Genomic DNA, 14,345 nt, shown 5'->3' with positions numbered 1-14,345 from the left:
TCCCCTCTGTGATATTCTACCAGTCTCTATACCCTACCAATACTAGTGTGTGCCATCAGTCCCGACTCATCCAGCAAGTTCGGCCTCTACTGGCTCAGCGGTATCTCTCGATACTTCCCCCATCTATCAGAGGCGTTAGAGACTAATGTTGGGTGGGAAATGTCCGATCAATTTGGCTCAGTGGTCCCTTTGGGACATGAGGTTCTTTTACGTGCCGTTAAGCTACAACACGGGACCCACGCCTTAAAGTCCCTCCTGGAGGGCTTGTTCCCTGAATTTTTCCGCCCTAAAAATTCCACAACCTCCACTGGGTTTGAACCCGCGTACCTTGAGTCATGAGGTGGGAACGTTACCCCTAGACTACGGAGGCCACTTATATTTGTAGCATACTTTTCGTTCAAACTGCACTTAGGTGGTCACCCTAAGATTGTATCAGGCTTAATGGGGCATGCAGTAGCATAGTTGTTTGAGGCCCTATGCTACAAGCGAGATGGTTATGGGTTTCATTCCTGATAAGGTACATTCTTCAATTAATTACATTCTTCAATTAACCGAATACTTCCAGCTGCACTATGGCCCTGGGTTGACTCAGCCTCTAAAAAATTTTTTTTTTTAATTTGCTTAGTGGGGGGTGGAGTCCAGCTGGGTCCAATTGGCATGGCAGCCACTGATCAGCCCATTGTACCTGCCCTGGGTGATTATGATGATGGAGTATTTTGTGGAATGAAGATTGTCAGGGGAAACCGAAGTACTCAGAGAAAACCCGCCCCAGTGCTTCTTTGTCCACCACAAATCCAACTTGACCAGACCCAGGATTGAACGCGGGCCGCCACGGTGGGAAGTCAGTGACTAACCGTTTGAGCTATGACGCAGCTCTTTCAACTCAGTCTCTAACAGAAATGAGTACCAGGAATCTTCTTGGGGGTAAAAGGTGGTTGGCATGTAAAGCTGATAAGCTCACCGCCATCTGTGAACTGACTGTCTAGAAATTGTGGGAGCCTCAACATATCACAACCCTATGGGCCTCCACAGCCTGTTACAGGGATAGTTTTACAATACTTTTTATGTAACATAATAACATAAAAATATGCATCTTACTGTTAGGTGGTGTAGGATCTCAAACTCAATAAAGAATCTAAGATCCTTTATGTACTGTGCCTCATGAAACAGCTCCAGATCTTTGAACATGCCCAGTTCCTTAAGAGCCTTCTCTGTAGCATTCATGTATTGTCCATAATCTCTCTACAACATAGAGAGAATAACAGAAATTAAGGTACTGATTAGAATATGTACAGTGCTGATAATTTACTGCAATAAACATGGGGGAAGAATGGGTAGTTTATATAGAAGAGCTGCAGGGTCATATATATAAATACTTCTTTTATATGTCAAACATATTTTCAGATCTTCAATGTTGTTTTTGGTATTATAGGTACAATTTAAAAGAAACTTACTGTGCAAGGCAGATATTTGTTTAAGTAAATCTCTTTTAGATTCACATTGTTCTTGTTCTGAGCAACAATCCGGCTCCTGCATTTGGCTGCAAAGGTGGATTCAGACTGAAACTTGGACTGATGGAGTGGTGCAGTCAACTTAAACAAGAATCTGGATGGATGGTGTGTATCAACATCCAGTTGGACATCAAAAAGTGGAGCACTGAAATAACATGATTCATATATTTATCAGCAGTAAATACTTCAGGTTTCTATTCTATGCTTTGCTTTGAATCAGGTATATAAATGTATAGCTTATATGACACAACATTTTTTACATTCATGTGTGCCATATGGATGAGTAGCATCCAAGTCAAACATTAAACAACATGCATAGTTGGTTGAGGCACTATGCTACAAGCCAGAAGGTCCCAGGTTCGATTTCCAATGAGGTCATTGGATTTTTCATTTGATCTAATCCTTCCAGCTGCACTATGGTCCTGGGGTTAACTCAGCCTCTAACAAAAATGAGTGTCAGGAATATTCCTGGGCATAAAGGGTGGTCAGCACATAAGACTGACAACCTCATCGTCATCTGTAAGCCGACTGTCTAAAAAAAATGTGGGAGCCTGAACATCTCATAACCCTATGGGCCTCCACGGCCTGTTAAAGGGATAGCTTTGCCTTTACCTCATGATTTCAGTACATAATTTAGAAACTGTATATATTTTAAGTGTATTATAATGATGATCTGCTTTTAATGGTTTCCTTACCAATGAGAGAACCTCTGAAGACGGTAAATATATTTTGCCAAACCATGTACAGTGAAATAAATTTTAATTGTACTGACATTTCATGTAATGTTGAATTTTTATAATTGTAGTGCCTTAATATATAACTAACAACACAATGGTGATTTTGGACATAAAAAATAGCAACTTAATTTTTAACAACTTATGACAAACACAAATTCAAAAGAGGGTAGTTACATTAAAATTATAAATTCTGCAAAAACTGTAAGAAAGTCAGTGGTGAATAATGCATAACTTGTAAATGTATGAATAATGACTGCATGATACTAAACCTGTTCAGCTGGAAAAGTTTCACGAGCAGACTGGTAAGATTCAGATTTAGATTCCCTGCTGTCCACCCTGTATAGTTGTACATCTTGCCAACACTGCTCAGAACCTTCCGAACTGTGACATAAAAATTATTATAGCCAGTTCAAGCTTCCTAAAATTAGGATATGTACCAGGGCTGTACTGATTTTGTAAATAGGATCTCAAAGTTCAAATGTTTTTTATTCAATAGACAAATACATTTCAAGCAAAAATTTTGCTGGATAAATGAATGTATTGTTGTTTGTAATTGTTGATGATGTGCCTAAGCCGTGACTGATAATTTCACCCACTATATTTGGTAGTTCTAATGGTGTATAAGTGTCTTTTGTCATTCCTAATTTGTTTGTAATTGTTGTTGACTCTATTGTTTCTTTGCAATCAAGTCATTTTATGACAAGTTCTATATCCAGTCCAGATCGGATAACGGATCAATGAAACTATGGACTATGTATGTATGTATGATAATTTTATATTAATATAATGATTGATTCTGTGGGCATTATTGTCCCTGTTCTCATGTAAAAAGCTTACTTTGCTGGGTTCAATCAATAGAACTAGTCCCTATCTGCAGAGATAGGAATTAGCTTTATTGATTTGACCCAACAGAGTAGGCATTTTACCTGAAGATGGAGAGAGAGTCTAGTTTCTGAAACATTATATTAAATGAAAGTTAGAATGATAGATAATGTCCAAAAAATCAACCAATGTAGTATAGTTTCATGGTTAAATCTTTGAATGAAAATTTGGTTTAATTAATTGTTATGTTATATCTATAATGGTGCTGTCTGAACTGCAGAGGTTTCATAATAACAGGCTGGATCAAAAGATGATCATGATTGATGGGTAATTATAAGACTGGAAGTAGATGGTTATGACATAAGGTATACCCCAGTATGGCAGGAGAGACTGGTGAGAATTATAAAAAGCCTAATTCAGAATAGCAAATATGTCATTTGAGAGTCAGAGTTTCCAACCAGGTACTGCTACTTCCAAAACACAAGTTTAAATATATTATATCATTATAACAATCTGCTCATGGATCATGATAAAATGTTACATGCTTAGCCATCGTCTTATTACAAGGTTTACAGTTTTATGAGATATGATCCCTTGTTTACTTGTAGACCGGTACTAATGTTTCAGAGGAACCTGCTGGCTATATCTTCAAGGTTTGTAGGTGGAGACAGTAGGTTTCTTGGAAATGTTAGTTTTGATCTACTAGACTACACAGAGTTTCATCCCATCAAGAGGCCTCAGTCTTAGTACTTGTCACTATGTGAGTCTGAAAATTCATATCAAGGTTCATATTGTTTCCATCAGTCATACCACATGAATGATGCATGACCTAGGCCATAACTGGCTCCTTCCAAATCCTGTTCATGTTCATCCTCCCACTGAATATCCCAGTCAAGTGGTTAACACTCCTGTTTCGAATTCATGATATCCTGGGTTCAAATATTGGTAGGCTATCCTGAATAAGGTTTCTGTAATTTAGATTGGGCCTGCCAGGAAAATACTGGGATAATACCCCAAATTAGACCATGACTGCTTCCTTCCATGTCCTTTCCAGTTCATTTATTTACTAATTAACAAACAAAAACAAGCTCCGTGGCCTGTAGCCCGCAAGCAAATTATACCGACCAAGCAACCGCCGTTTGTCGGCGAAGTTAGTGCCAACTTCAGCGGATAGAGGGTGTCACGTGGTCAGCACAACGGATCCCCACGGCCGTTAATCACGGTTTTCTATGTCCTTATTTACTAATTATTGTACCATTTATGCTATACAGTCTAGTCTAATGACAAGGTCGTTAAATAAAACAAAAGTAAAAAACAAAATAATTTTTCAATGTCATTTAACCTCTAAAGTTGAACCATCATCAGCATCATGTTCTTCATTTTCCCTGTATAAAATGCATAGTAAATAAATGAGAATTCTGTGGACAAAACATGTTTGGCAGGCTTTAAAGTTGCTCTGTAGCTGAAGGAATTTATTTTGAATACTACTTATCAAATGCTGTTAACTTCTTACTGCATTTATTACCCCCTACACCAAAATAACAACTTTCTCAGGCTTTTAAAGAAAAATATATGGCAGTAGTAAATAAGAATGTGCTGATTTTTAGTCTCAGCTTGACAATTTTATACTGCTCACCACTTCCAAGGAAAAGGATCAAAATGTAACAAATCAAACGCAACAAAATAGGCGGCCAGATATGATGTGATGCATTTTCAAACAAGTAATACATGACATGACCCTTTTTCTGGTCAGTTATTCAATGACATTTTGTGTTATATTAGGTAACAGCTGCATGCTTGCCACTCTTCAAGCCAAATCTATGTGAGATGTTACACATTTTCACATTCTTTAAATAAACTGCAAGAGTAGTTTTCCAAAGGAAATACTGAGTGACAGAATATTTGGATAAAATTTTTGTAGTCCCCATATACAAATAGACTTAAATCACCCAGATTTACACTAAGGAGAATGTCAGTGTTGTACCGTGATATTTTATTTCCATCTGACAGCAAGAAATTCTCAGAAACTGTCATATCTGATTTTATCCCGCTGATACTCACCTTGCTCCAAGCGAGATGTCTTATTTACAAGAGAGTCAAACATCAAACACTGTTCATAGAAACGACTGAACTTTTTGAATGCTTCAGAGCTGTGGACATCTATCTGTCTAACAGCACCTGTAACAACACATAAACATTATTATCTAATGTTCAAACACTATACAATGTCAGAGTGAAGTGCAACTTTTGAATTTCCATATTGCTGTGCTATGGGACTTGAAGAGACAGGATTATTTCCTATCAGGTTAATAAACAGAAGGTGAATTAGTGACAACTGGTTCATAGCCATGTATTCAGTAATGCAATACACACAATTATTACTATTTTTTTTTGTTTTAATTCGCTAGTGGGGGGTGGAGTCCAGTTGGGTCCACTCAGCATGGCGGCCACTGATTGGCTTATTGTACCTGCCCCAGGTGATTATGATGATGGAGAATTTGGTGGAATGAAGATTGGCAGAGGAAACCGAAATACTTGGAGAAAACCCGTCCCAGCACCACTTTGTCCACCACAAATCCCACTTGACCAGACATGGGATTGAACCCGGGCTGCCACGGTGGGAAGCCAGCGACTAACCGCTTGAGTTGTGGTGTGGCCTGACAATTATTACTATACTCATAACTGTAATTTTTAGCAGAAAAGAGGTTCGTGCATATTTAGTTATTTTACAGTGCAATAAAATTGATTTATCCACTAATGAAAACTTACATGATGATATAGTGTGGCCGGTATGGATATTATTGGAATATGCAAATATTGATATCTGAACACTGATATTTAGAAAATGTTTTTACTTAGGTAGTAGTCTTTTGACCAAAGCTTAACCAACTCTCTCCTAGACTTAGTGTGACTTAATGAAAAGAGACTACGGCTATTTTCTGAAAGCTATTGAAATCTAGCAAGCATATGAACTACAACTATAATTTAGGAAGTGAAAAATACCATTTAACCTGTATTACCTGGAGGAGGGGGAACCATATATCCTTTGCTGAAATCACCCAGGAGCCAAAAGCAGACTTAATTGTGCCAGATAAATAAATAATAATAAAAACATTAAAAGTAAGGTTAAATAATATGACAACAATCTAATGTAAAGTTTTTACTGAAATACTGCATATAAAAGATTCTGAACAGTAATAGAATTCAAATGTATGGTTGAATCTCAGGTCTCAGAACATATGAGAATAAATATGTACAAGTATGGTTGTCTGTTTCTCAAGATAAAATTAAATCACTCACACATTGAAGAAAATGATGTGTAACCTACCTATCAGGCAGATGAAGGACACGTGTAACATTGATTTTACTGACACATTTAAATAATTTATGTTTGAATACTGAGCTTTCATAACAAGATTTTTAAAAAGCTGTGAAATGAAATGAAATGATATAATTGCAATGGTTAACATATAGTTCCATATCTGTCTAAAATTATTACATATTTAAATAGATCCATTTTATCACCTCTTTGGCCACACATTTTAGAAGTAATTGTTTTTTTTTTCCTTTTCTTTTTCATTTCTTTCTTTTGGTTCTTGGGGGGGGGGACTCCATGTTTTTGTAATAAGCATCATCACACGTTCTCCTGAATAACTTTTGTACTAGATTTGAAATCCTCACAATGGTGTCTCTGAAGAGTACTATCTTCTGGGATGTGATGCTGTGCAGTCTGGTAGAAATTTACTGACTTTTGTAGGATCATGCTGCACCTATCTTGCAGCCAGCAACCACTCTGCTCGCTGCTTTCTCATCGTTTACTTCATATACTCTCTGACTGTGAAGATTGTGACAACAAACTCCAACATGTTGGTAAACTTCTACTAAACTACGCGGAATTACATACCAGAAGGCAGAGTACTCTTGAGCTGTAAGAAACATGTATCTAATCCAGAGCTGTTATTCTGGGTGCTGTGGTTTGAATTGATAAGTTCAATTATACTGGTAAATCAAACAGAATGAGAAATAAATCTTAATATAAATATCAACATTTTAAAAATTTTCAGTTTTTGGTGTGTCCAGAGTTTTAATTTAGTTTGATTACTACATACTAGCAATCCTGGTCCAGACCTCATACTCAGGGTCATGCTGCAGAAGATTTCGGTTGTCACGCAGCCCACCGCAAGCATATTCATAGAAATCTTCACATGGATCTGCAGAGTGGTTCATCAGACTCAACATTCGACTAGCCAAAACCTTGCATGCACTTGATGTGCAATGTGTGATTCCTTCTGTAATAGAATATAACAATTGTATATTATAACAGTATTGAATAAGTATTTTGCTAATGGGATCAGCACATGCATGTGTGTGCGAGTTGGTGGGTTGCAGTCTCTCCTATTGCGTGTTGTGCTGTGTGTCTTGTTTCCGAAATAGTGCAGTGCATCGAGGGAACTTACATATTAACAACATAAGCAACAACAGAAGACAGCAGTTTCCTCACCCAATAATTTTAACACCTGATGATGACCACATTGGTCGGAACATGTAGAGACAAATTTTAAAATGAATAACTTTTAATAAATTTTATAGAACACAGTGTTACACGTGAGACTGTAAAAACTAAGTGATACTAAATGAAANTATATATATTATATTATATATATTATATAAATTATGTATCAACATGCCTCATTCATTTAAAAGGAGGAAATATGAGCTTTAAGTTGTACAACAATTAAATCACATTTTTGAAAACTGAAGTTCTCACAGCAGTTTAACATTAAGATTATGGTTTTGTGGGATATGAAGTTATGTAATTTAGTTTCTCTGAAATGTTGGTACCCATCTAGCAAACTACACTCTTGTCACATTCTACAACAACATACTCTTAAAATCACATTTTTGTTTAGGTTTCAGTGTAAGAAACTATTTTAAATTTCTTCAAAATATAGAAAAATTCTGATGCAGAAATTTTCTTCCGCAGGTGCAGAAAAATGCGCACATGTATAATGACATCTATGTATGCTTTTATAATTACTCTTTAGATAACTGTATGCATATATTCACTGTTGTTCATAAGTAATACAGGATTAAATTTACTTGTGAGCAGGTATTTGCTGAGATCCATCACTCATTGACTCAACCATTTTCAGTAAAGGGCAAAGTTATTCCTGGGCTTAATTAATTAAGCAACATGCCATGAAGACTTATGGAGGAGTGGAGGTAAGGCTCTGCCTTTCTTAATCTCAGCATTACATGGAGGTGAGTGGTCAGCTTTGCACCCCTACTGATGCACCCCCAGGGAAACAGTTTCTGGTACCCATTACACAGGATGCTATATGGGCTGCAGAGCCAGTCTGGCCATTATGGAGAAGAAAAAAGTATCTTCCTCTATCACGAATCAAACTCAGACTCCTCGAGTGTTCAGCCTGTAGGCTAGTTGCTAAACTGGCTGAGCTACCCTTGCTCCCTCACCATTTTTAGTACATGTACAGTTTTACTAACCTGAAACAACTTAAATTGAATTGTAACATATAGTTCTGAAGATCTCTGTTACTTCAAGATTTTCAGTAATCATCTAACGAACTTACTAATTAATTAACTAACCTGTTACAACTGTAGCATTTAAAATGATCTTCTGGTTCCTGTGTGATGGTGTAGCTGTGGATGTTTTGTCACTTGTAAGTGGACTATGCTGTGTTGACATGACAGAAAGAAAACTACCAGATGCTGTTGTATTAGAAATGACAGCTGATGTTTCCTTAGTAATGGCCGTATTAGTTGGTTCATCTGCTGTAGTTGAAATACTACTAATATTTATAAGTTGTACAGTGGGAGTGGTCTGCGATAATATATCATCAATGACAGAAACAGACGAATCAGTAATAACTGTACTATCTGCAGTAGAAGTGATGGTTGGAATAGTAGAATCAGTAGAACCACTTGTACCTATCAGTAAATAAAGAGGTTGAATATAAGGACCAGAACTATTGGTAGATGTCAGCAAACTGGTGGGAGTTGCAGATCCTGTATCTGTGCTGTCAGTAGTAGATATAGAAGGTGTTCTTGATCTGTCTGTAATAGTAAACCCAACAGCAGCAGTGATGCTATGAGAAGTAACATTCTCATTAGCTGGAGTGAAAGATAACAGTTCACTGACAGGTGCAGTAGACAAAGTACGGGTAGCAGAACTACTGTTGTTCATGGTTGTAGGTGGTGTTGTTAGACTGTTAAAGGGGCTTTCACTACTCTTGGAACTTGATGTAAGTTGTTCTATAGCAGTAATCTCTGGATTGGTGTGATTTGAAGTATCATCTTTCTCAGACACGGTAGTAGGTGTAAATGAAGAATCATTTTCTGCATCGAGAGTGGAGCTTGTTAATAAGTCTGTTGATTGGGTAGATGCTTGCTTTCCATAAACCAGCATATAAAAAAGATGCTGTTGTGTTAGTTGATCCTCTGGTTTCAGACTTTCTGCAATGAAAGTTGCTTTTGTGCTCTCAGTAGAGTTTATTAAATTTGTTGTTTTGTATTTCAATAGAGGATTTTTAATGCTTGATATTGTTTCCGGCTGTGTCTGCAGTGGACTTGGTTTTGTTGCATATTCTAAATGCTGTGTATCAGAAAGTCCTTTGGTTGGCACTGACGTCTTTTTAGTTAAGTGCCAATGAACAGGATTAACAGTCGTTGTTAATTGTTTTTCAGATTTTTCAGCATGTGGTGTTGTATGATTAACGTGCTGGGCTGAAGTGATTGTGATGCTGGCTACTTTACCATCAGAAATTTCTTCTACTTGTATGGATATTTCTCCTGCAGTGGTTGTTAATGGTTGCTCCTTTTGCAATGAAGTAACTGGTACTGTTGATATTGTTGTAGCTTGCTCAGTCAGTCGTGTCAGAGGGTCAGCTACAGATGTAGCTGTTTTGTCATACTCCTCTGATTGTGTCAAAGGTTTCTGTGTAGAGGCTGCTAGTGATGTAAACATTATATGTCGCTTCAGAGAACTTTCTGTGTTAGTAGCAGTAGCAGTAGTAGTAGCAGTAGTAGTAGTAGTAGTAGTAGTAGTAGTAGTAGTAGTAGCAGCAGCAGCAGCAGCAGTAATACTAGTAGTAATATTTGGATAGTTTACTTGTACAGGCAGGGACAGCTCTGTAGTGGTTGGTCTTGTCTGTCTTGATTTCTTACTCTTAAGTGTTTCTGTTGTTTCAAGAGCTACCAACCGAAGCAAACGACTTTCAGTGGTTGCTGATGTTTCTGTTGTTTGTGTTGTTTTCTTAATACGATGCTGTATGTGAGGTGTTGTCTTGTACTCCTTAAGACGAGCATTCCTTGTGGTTTGTTGCTCAAATTCTGTAACTGGATGCTCTGTGTCCAGGCTTGAAATGTGTTCTCTTTCACCATATTTCTGAAAGCATGTAAACAAAGAAAAACGTAAAAATTATGCAATCTAGCAATCATAAAACTTATTCCCACAAGAGGTACAGAAAACCCCGGTCAAACATCAGCTTAAAAAAAATCATAACAATCACTTTCATTTAAGAAAGACCTATGTAACTCTGTCCTTTAGCTCAGATTGTTTATCAAAAGAATCTACCCAAGTCCAAGGCCATTTGTGATATTTTGTAAGAAATGTCAATATAAGTTAGATTTAGTGGGAGTATAGAAGGTCAGATGCGACAGAGATGGCAGTAAACCTGCAGTAAAATTTACATTTTTCTATGGAAAGGGGAATGGCGATCATGCATTAGGTACAGGTCTTCTCTGTACATAAGAGAATCATATCAGCAGTTATGAGGATAGAGTTTGTTGGTGACAGGATGTTGTGCATGACACTGTGGGAACATTATTATCACGCTATTTCTACGGCGCTCACTTTTCACCATCATGCGCGCTAACCAATCAAATTGCTTCCAACGCTCACATTTATACTGCACTCACTTTCTAGTCCACATTCAATCATTACACGCGCTAGGCAATCAGCGCTCTGCAATTTTCGCTCCTCCATCATGCTTTGTATAAAAAGGCGCAGCTCCAAACCAGCAGCACTGAGATGCAATGAGACACATTCAGTCAGAATCAGCCAGTCAGCTATCACGCTTCATACAGAGTGCTCGGTCTTCGGAGGCATCGGCACTTCGCTACGTCAGGAACAGCTGCCTCACCTCTCCGGCGGTCATGCCCGACTCACTGGGCAACTTGTTCCCTGGCTCGCCGGCAGTCATGCCCGACTCACTTGGCATCTGGTGCAGTTGCCGCCACTCCAGTGACCGCGCTCCGCAAGCAGACGTCTTCCAGCAACTGCCACACTGCGATCAAGCAACCTCCAGCAATCACGCTCTCCGGCCAGACTACAATTTAGCTGCCGCCGCAACACACCGCATCCAACATCATTTCTACCGGTGTACGTAGCGCTACTTCACCGGCCAAACATCCCAGCAGCCAACGGTCCTTTTCAGGACCTACAAACTTTCTGAAGAAGTGGGTTGTCATTGGAGTAACGACAAATCCCCACAACACTAAGAGGTTGCTGGTGTGCTATCATTGTTCTGAATGTCCATACACCAACAGAAGATAAGTCTGATGATATGAAGGACTGCTTCTATAAGGAACTAGAAAGATGTATCTGATATATTTTCTAAATACCATATGAAAACTTTGTTATGAGATTTCAGTACAGGAAGACATTTTAAAACTAACAAATGGGAATGAGAGTTTACACGAAATTAGTAATTATAATGGGGTTAAAGTAGTAAACTTTAACACATCAAAAAATCTGACTATCAAAAGTGCAATGTTCCCACATTGTAACATTCATAAATTTACTTGGACACCTCCTGAAGAAAAGACTCACAATCAGATTAACCATATTTTGACAGACAGGATATGGCATTCAAGTGTACTTGATGTCCCATTGTTCAGGGCAGCAGATTGTGATACTGACCACATCTGTGGTGGCAAAGGTTAGGGAGACATTGACAGTGAGTAAAAAACAATGCACAGATTTCATATGGAGAGGTTTGATCTCAAGAAATTAAATGAGATAGAGTATAATGAGCAGTGTGTTGCTGAAATCTCGAATAGGTTTGCAGCTCAGGAAATCTTAGACACTGAAGTGGATATTAATAGAGCTTGGGAAACTATTAGAGAGAATATTAGATCAAAAAAAAAAAAAAACAAATTGCAGTGGTTACAGGATCCAAGCGAAATAAATGAGACCAATCTGAACAATAGAGAGACATGAAGCCAGCAAGCACTTCAGGAATAAAACAAAAGAATATCTGAAAGAAAAAATGAATGAGTTTGCAAATAACGGTCTGAACAAGAACATTAGAGACCTGTATATGGGAATATATGATTTTAAGAGGGGTTACCAACCTAGAAGTAACTTAGTGAAGGATGAGAATTGGTGATCTGCTTGCAGAGTCTCATGACATTTTGAATTGGTGAAGAACTACTTCACTCAGTTATTAAAGATACATAGGGTCAGTGATGTTAGGCAGATAGAAATATACATATCTAAGGCGTTTGCACCTGGTCCTAGTCCTTTTGAGGCTGAAATTGTTATTGCAACGCTGAAAAGGTATCAATCACCAGGCAGTGATCAAATTCAAGCAGAACAGATTCAAGCAGGATGTGAAACAACATGTTCTGAGATCCATATAATCATTAATTCTATTTGGAATAAGGAAGACTTTCCTGATCAGGGAAGGAGTCTGCTATTGTACCAATTTACAAGAAGGGCAATTACAGGTAAACTGACCGTACTAATTATCGTGGGATATCACTGCTACTNCTTCAAGTCCACGGAGAACGAGCATCGGGATTGCTGTGCCGCCTCTAAGCGTGCCAGCTTACGCAGCCGTCGCGGTGGCCTCGCGCGCGGACACAGGAACACATTCACACAAGTTTGAGTTTGCTGTGACAGTGCAGATAGTCCGGTCACATAGTAGTGGTGTGAAGGGAAGTCACGTCCGCCAACGCGTCATGCGGGAACGCATGCAAAAAAAAAAAAAAAAAAAGAAGACAGAAAGAAAGAAAGAAAGAAAGAAAGAAAGAAAGAGGAAAAAGGAAAAAGGAGAGGACAGGAAAAAAACCAAAAATGGCAGCCACAGAGACAGAAGAGATAACGCATCTGCCAAAACTGAAGGACGCCGACTCATTTCCACTGGGATTTTGAAATCAAGATTCTGATGCGTGCAAAAGAACTGATAAACATCATTGATGGCAGCAACGACCCATTAAGAGAGCAAGAAAGAGACGAAGAAAATATAAGGAAATGGAAGATGCGAGATGCAATGTACCAATACTACATAGTGAGAATGCTAGAGAAACACGTGAAGACCCACATTGTGACATGCTCAACCGTGAAAGAAATGTACGACATCTTAAAGCAAATTTATCAGCGAGACACCTCTCAACAGAAGTGCCTTCTGCTACAAGACTTCTACAACTTCAAGTATGACAAAACCAAGGGTATGATGATGAATATAAGTTATGTAGATAACACTGCTTTCAAGCTTCGTCAACTGAACCAAAACGTTGATGAAAACATGATCATGACAAAAATAACAATTCTACCAGAAGACCACAAACACTTCAGCACTGCTTTGGACTCAATGGCGACCGTGGAGAGAACGCTTGACAACCTGGTGGCAAGATTGATGTTGGAAGAAGTGAAGTGCAAGATGACTAAAGAAGAGGAAAACATAGCCTTTAGGACAATAACTAAAACCAAAAGTAAAACCCCTTTAAAGTGTTTCAGTTGTAATCAAATAGGTCATGCCCAGATCAACTGCCCCAACAGAGGTAAGAAAAATTGCTCTATCTGTAAAAGGAATAATCTGAAAAGGACTGTTACTTTAGAAACAAGGGTGATGATACGAGAAAACAGTGTGCAATATGTAAGAAAACGAACCATGATGAAAAGGACTGTTATTTTAAAAGATAGGAATATAAGAAGCAAGGTCAGTTTTCTAGCTGAAGCAGCAGAAACCCACGTGAGTGATGCAAGTGAAAATGACAAAATGTATGTAGTGGATAGTGGCAGCACACGTCATATGACAAATGTGAAGACTGATTTGATACATACTAAGCATTATACTCAATGTATAAAGGTAGCAAAGAAAAATCAAAGTATGACTGCAGAAGAAATAGGCAAATTAGAACTTACAGAGTGTAGTTTGAAAAACGTTTCATATGTTCCAGAACTCAGCAAGAACCTGCTGTCAGTGCACTGTGTTACAGAAAATGATGGAGAAGTCACCAATTATCAATA

The 14,345-nt window shown here is 38.2% G+C and overlaps 1 protein-coding gene across 4 annotated transcripts in view; it reads right to left on the bottom strand.

Moving 5' to 3' along the window:
- LOC111861644 overlaps positions 1-14,345 on the bottom strand; it is a 42,750-nt gene that overhangs the window by 15,017 nt on the left and 13,388 nt on the right. For all 4 annotated transcript variants that reach the window (XM_023846377.2, XM_023846374.2, XM_023846376.2 and 1 more), the window contains exons 4-9: positions 8,678-10,475; positions 7,180-7,359; positions 5,132-5,248; positions 2,518-2,629; positions 1,455-1,656; positions 1,099-1,242 (exon numbers count right to left, since the gene is read on the bottom strand). In XM_023846377.2, coding sequence (XP_023702145.1) covers positions 1,099-1,242; positions 1,455-1,656; positions 2,518-2,629; positions 5,132-5,248; positions 7,180-7,359; positions 8,678-10,475 — 2,553 coding nt within the window. The remainder of the gene's footprint in view (positions 1-1,098; positions 1,243-1,454; positions 1,657-2,517; positions 2,630-5,131; positions 5,249-7,179; positions 7,360-8,677; positions 10,476-14,345) is intronic.

This window comes from Cryptotermes secundus, unplaced genomic scaffold (genome assembly GCF_002891405.2).
Source record: "Cryptotermes secundus unplaced genomic scaffold, Csec_1.0 scaffold43, whole genome shotgun sequence".
Lineage (NCBI taxonomy): Eukaryota > Metazoa > Arthropoda > Insecta > Blattodea > Kalotermitidae > Cryptotermes > Cryptotermes secundus.
This window is presented reverse-complemented; position numbering and strand designations above follow the sequence as displayed.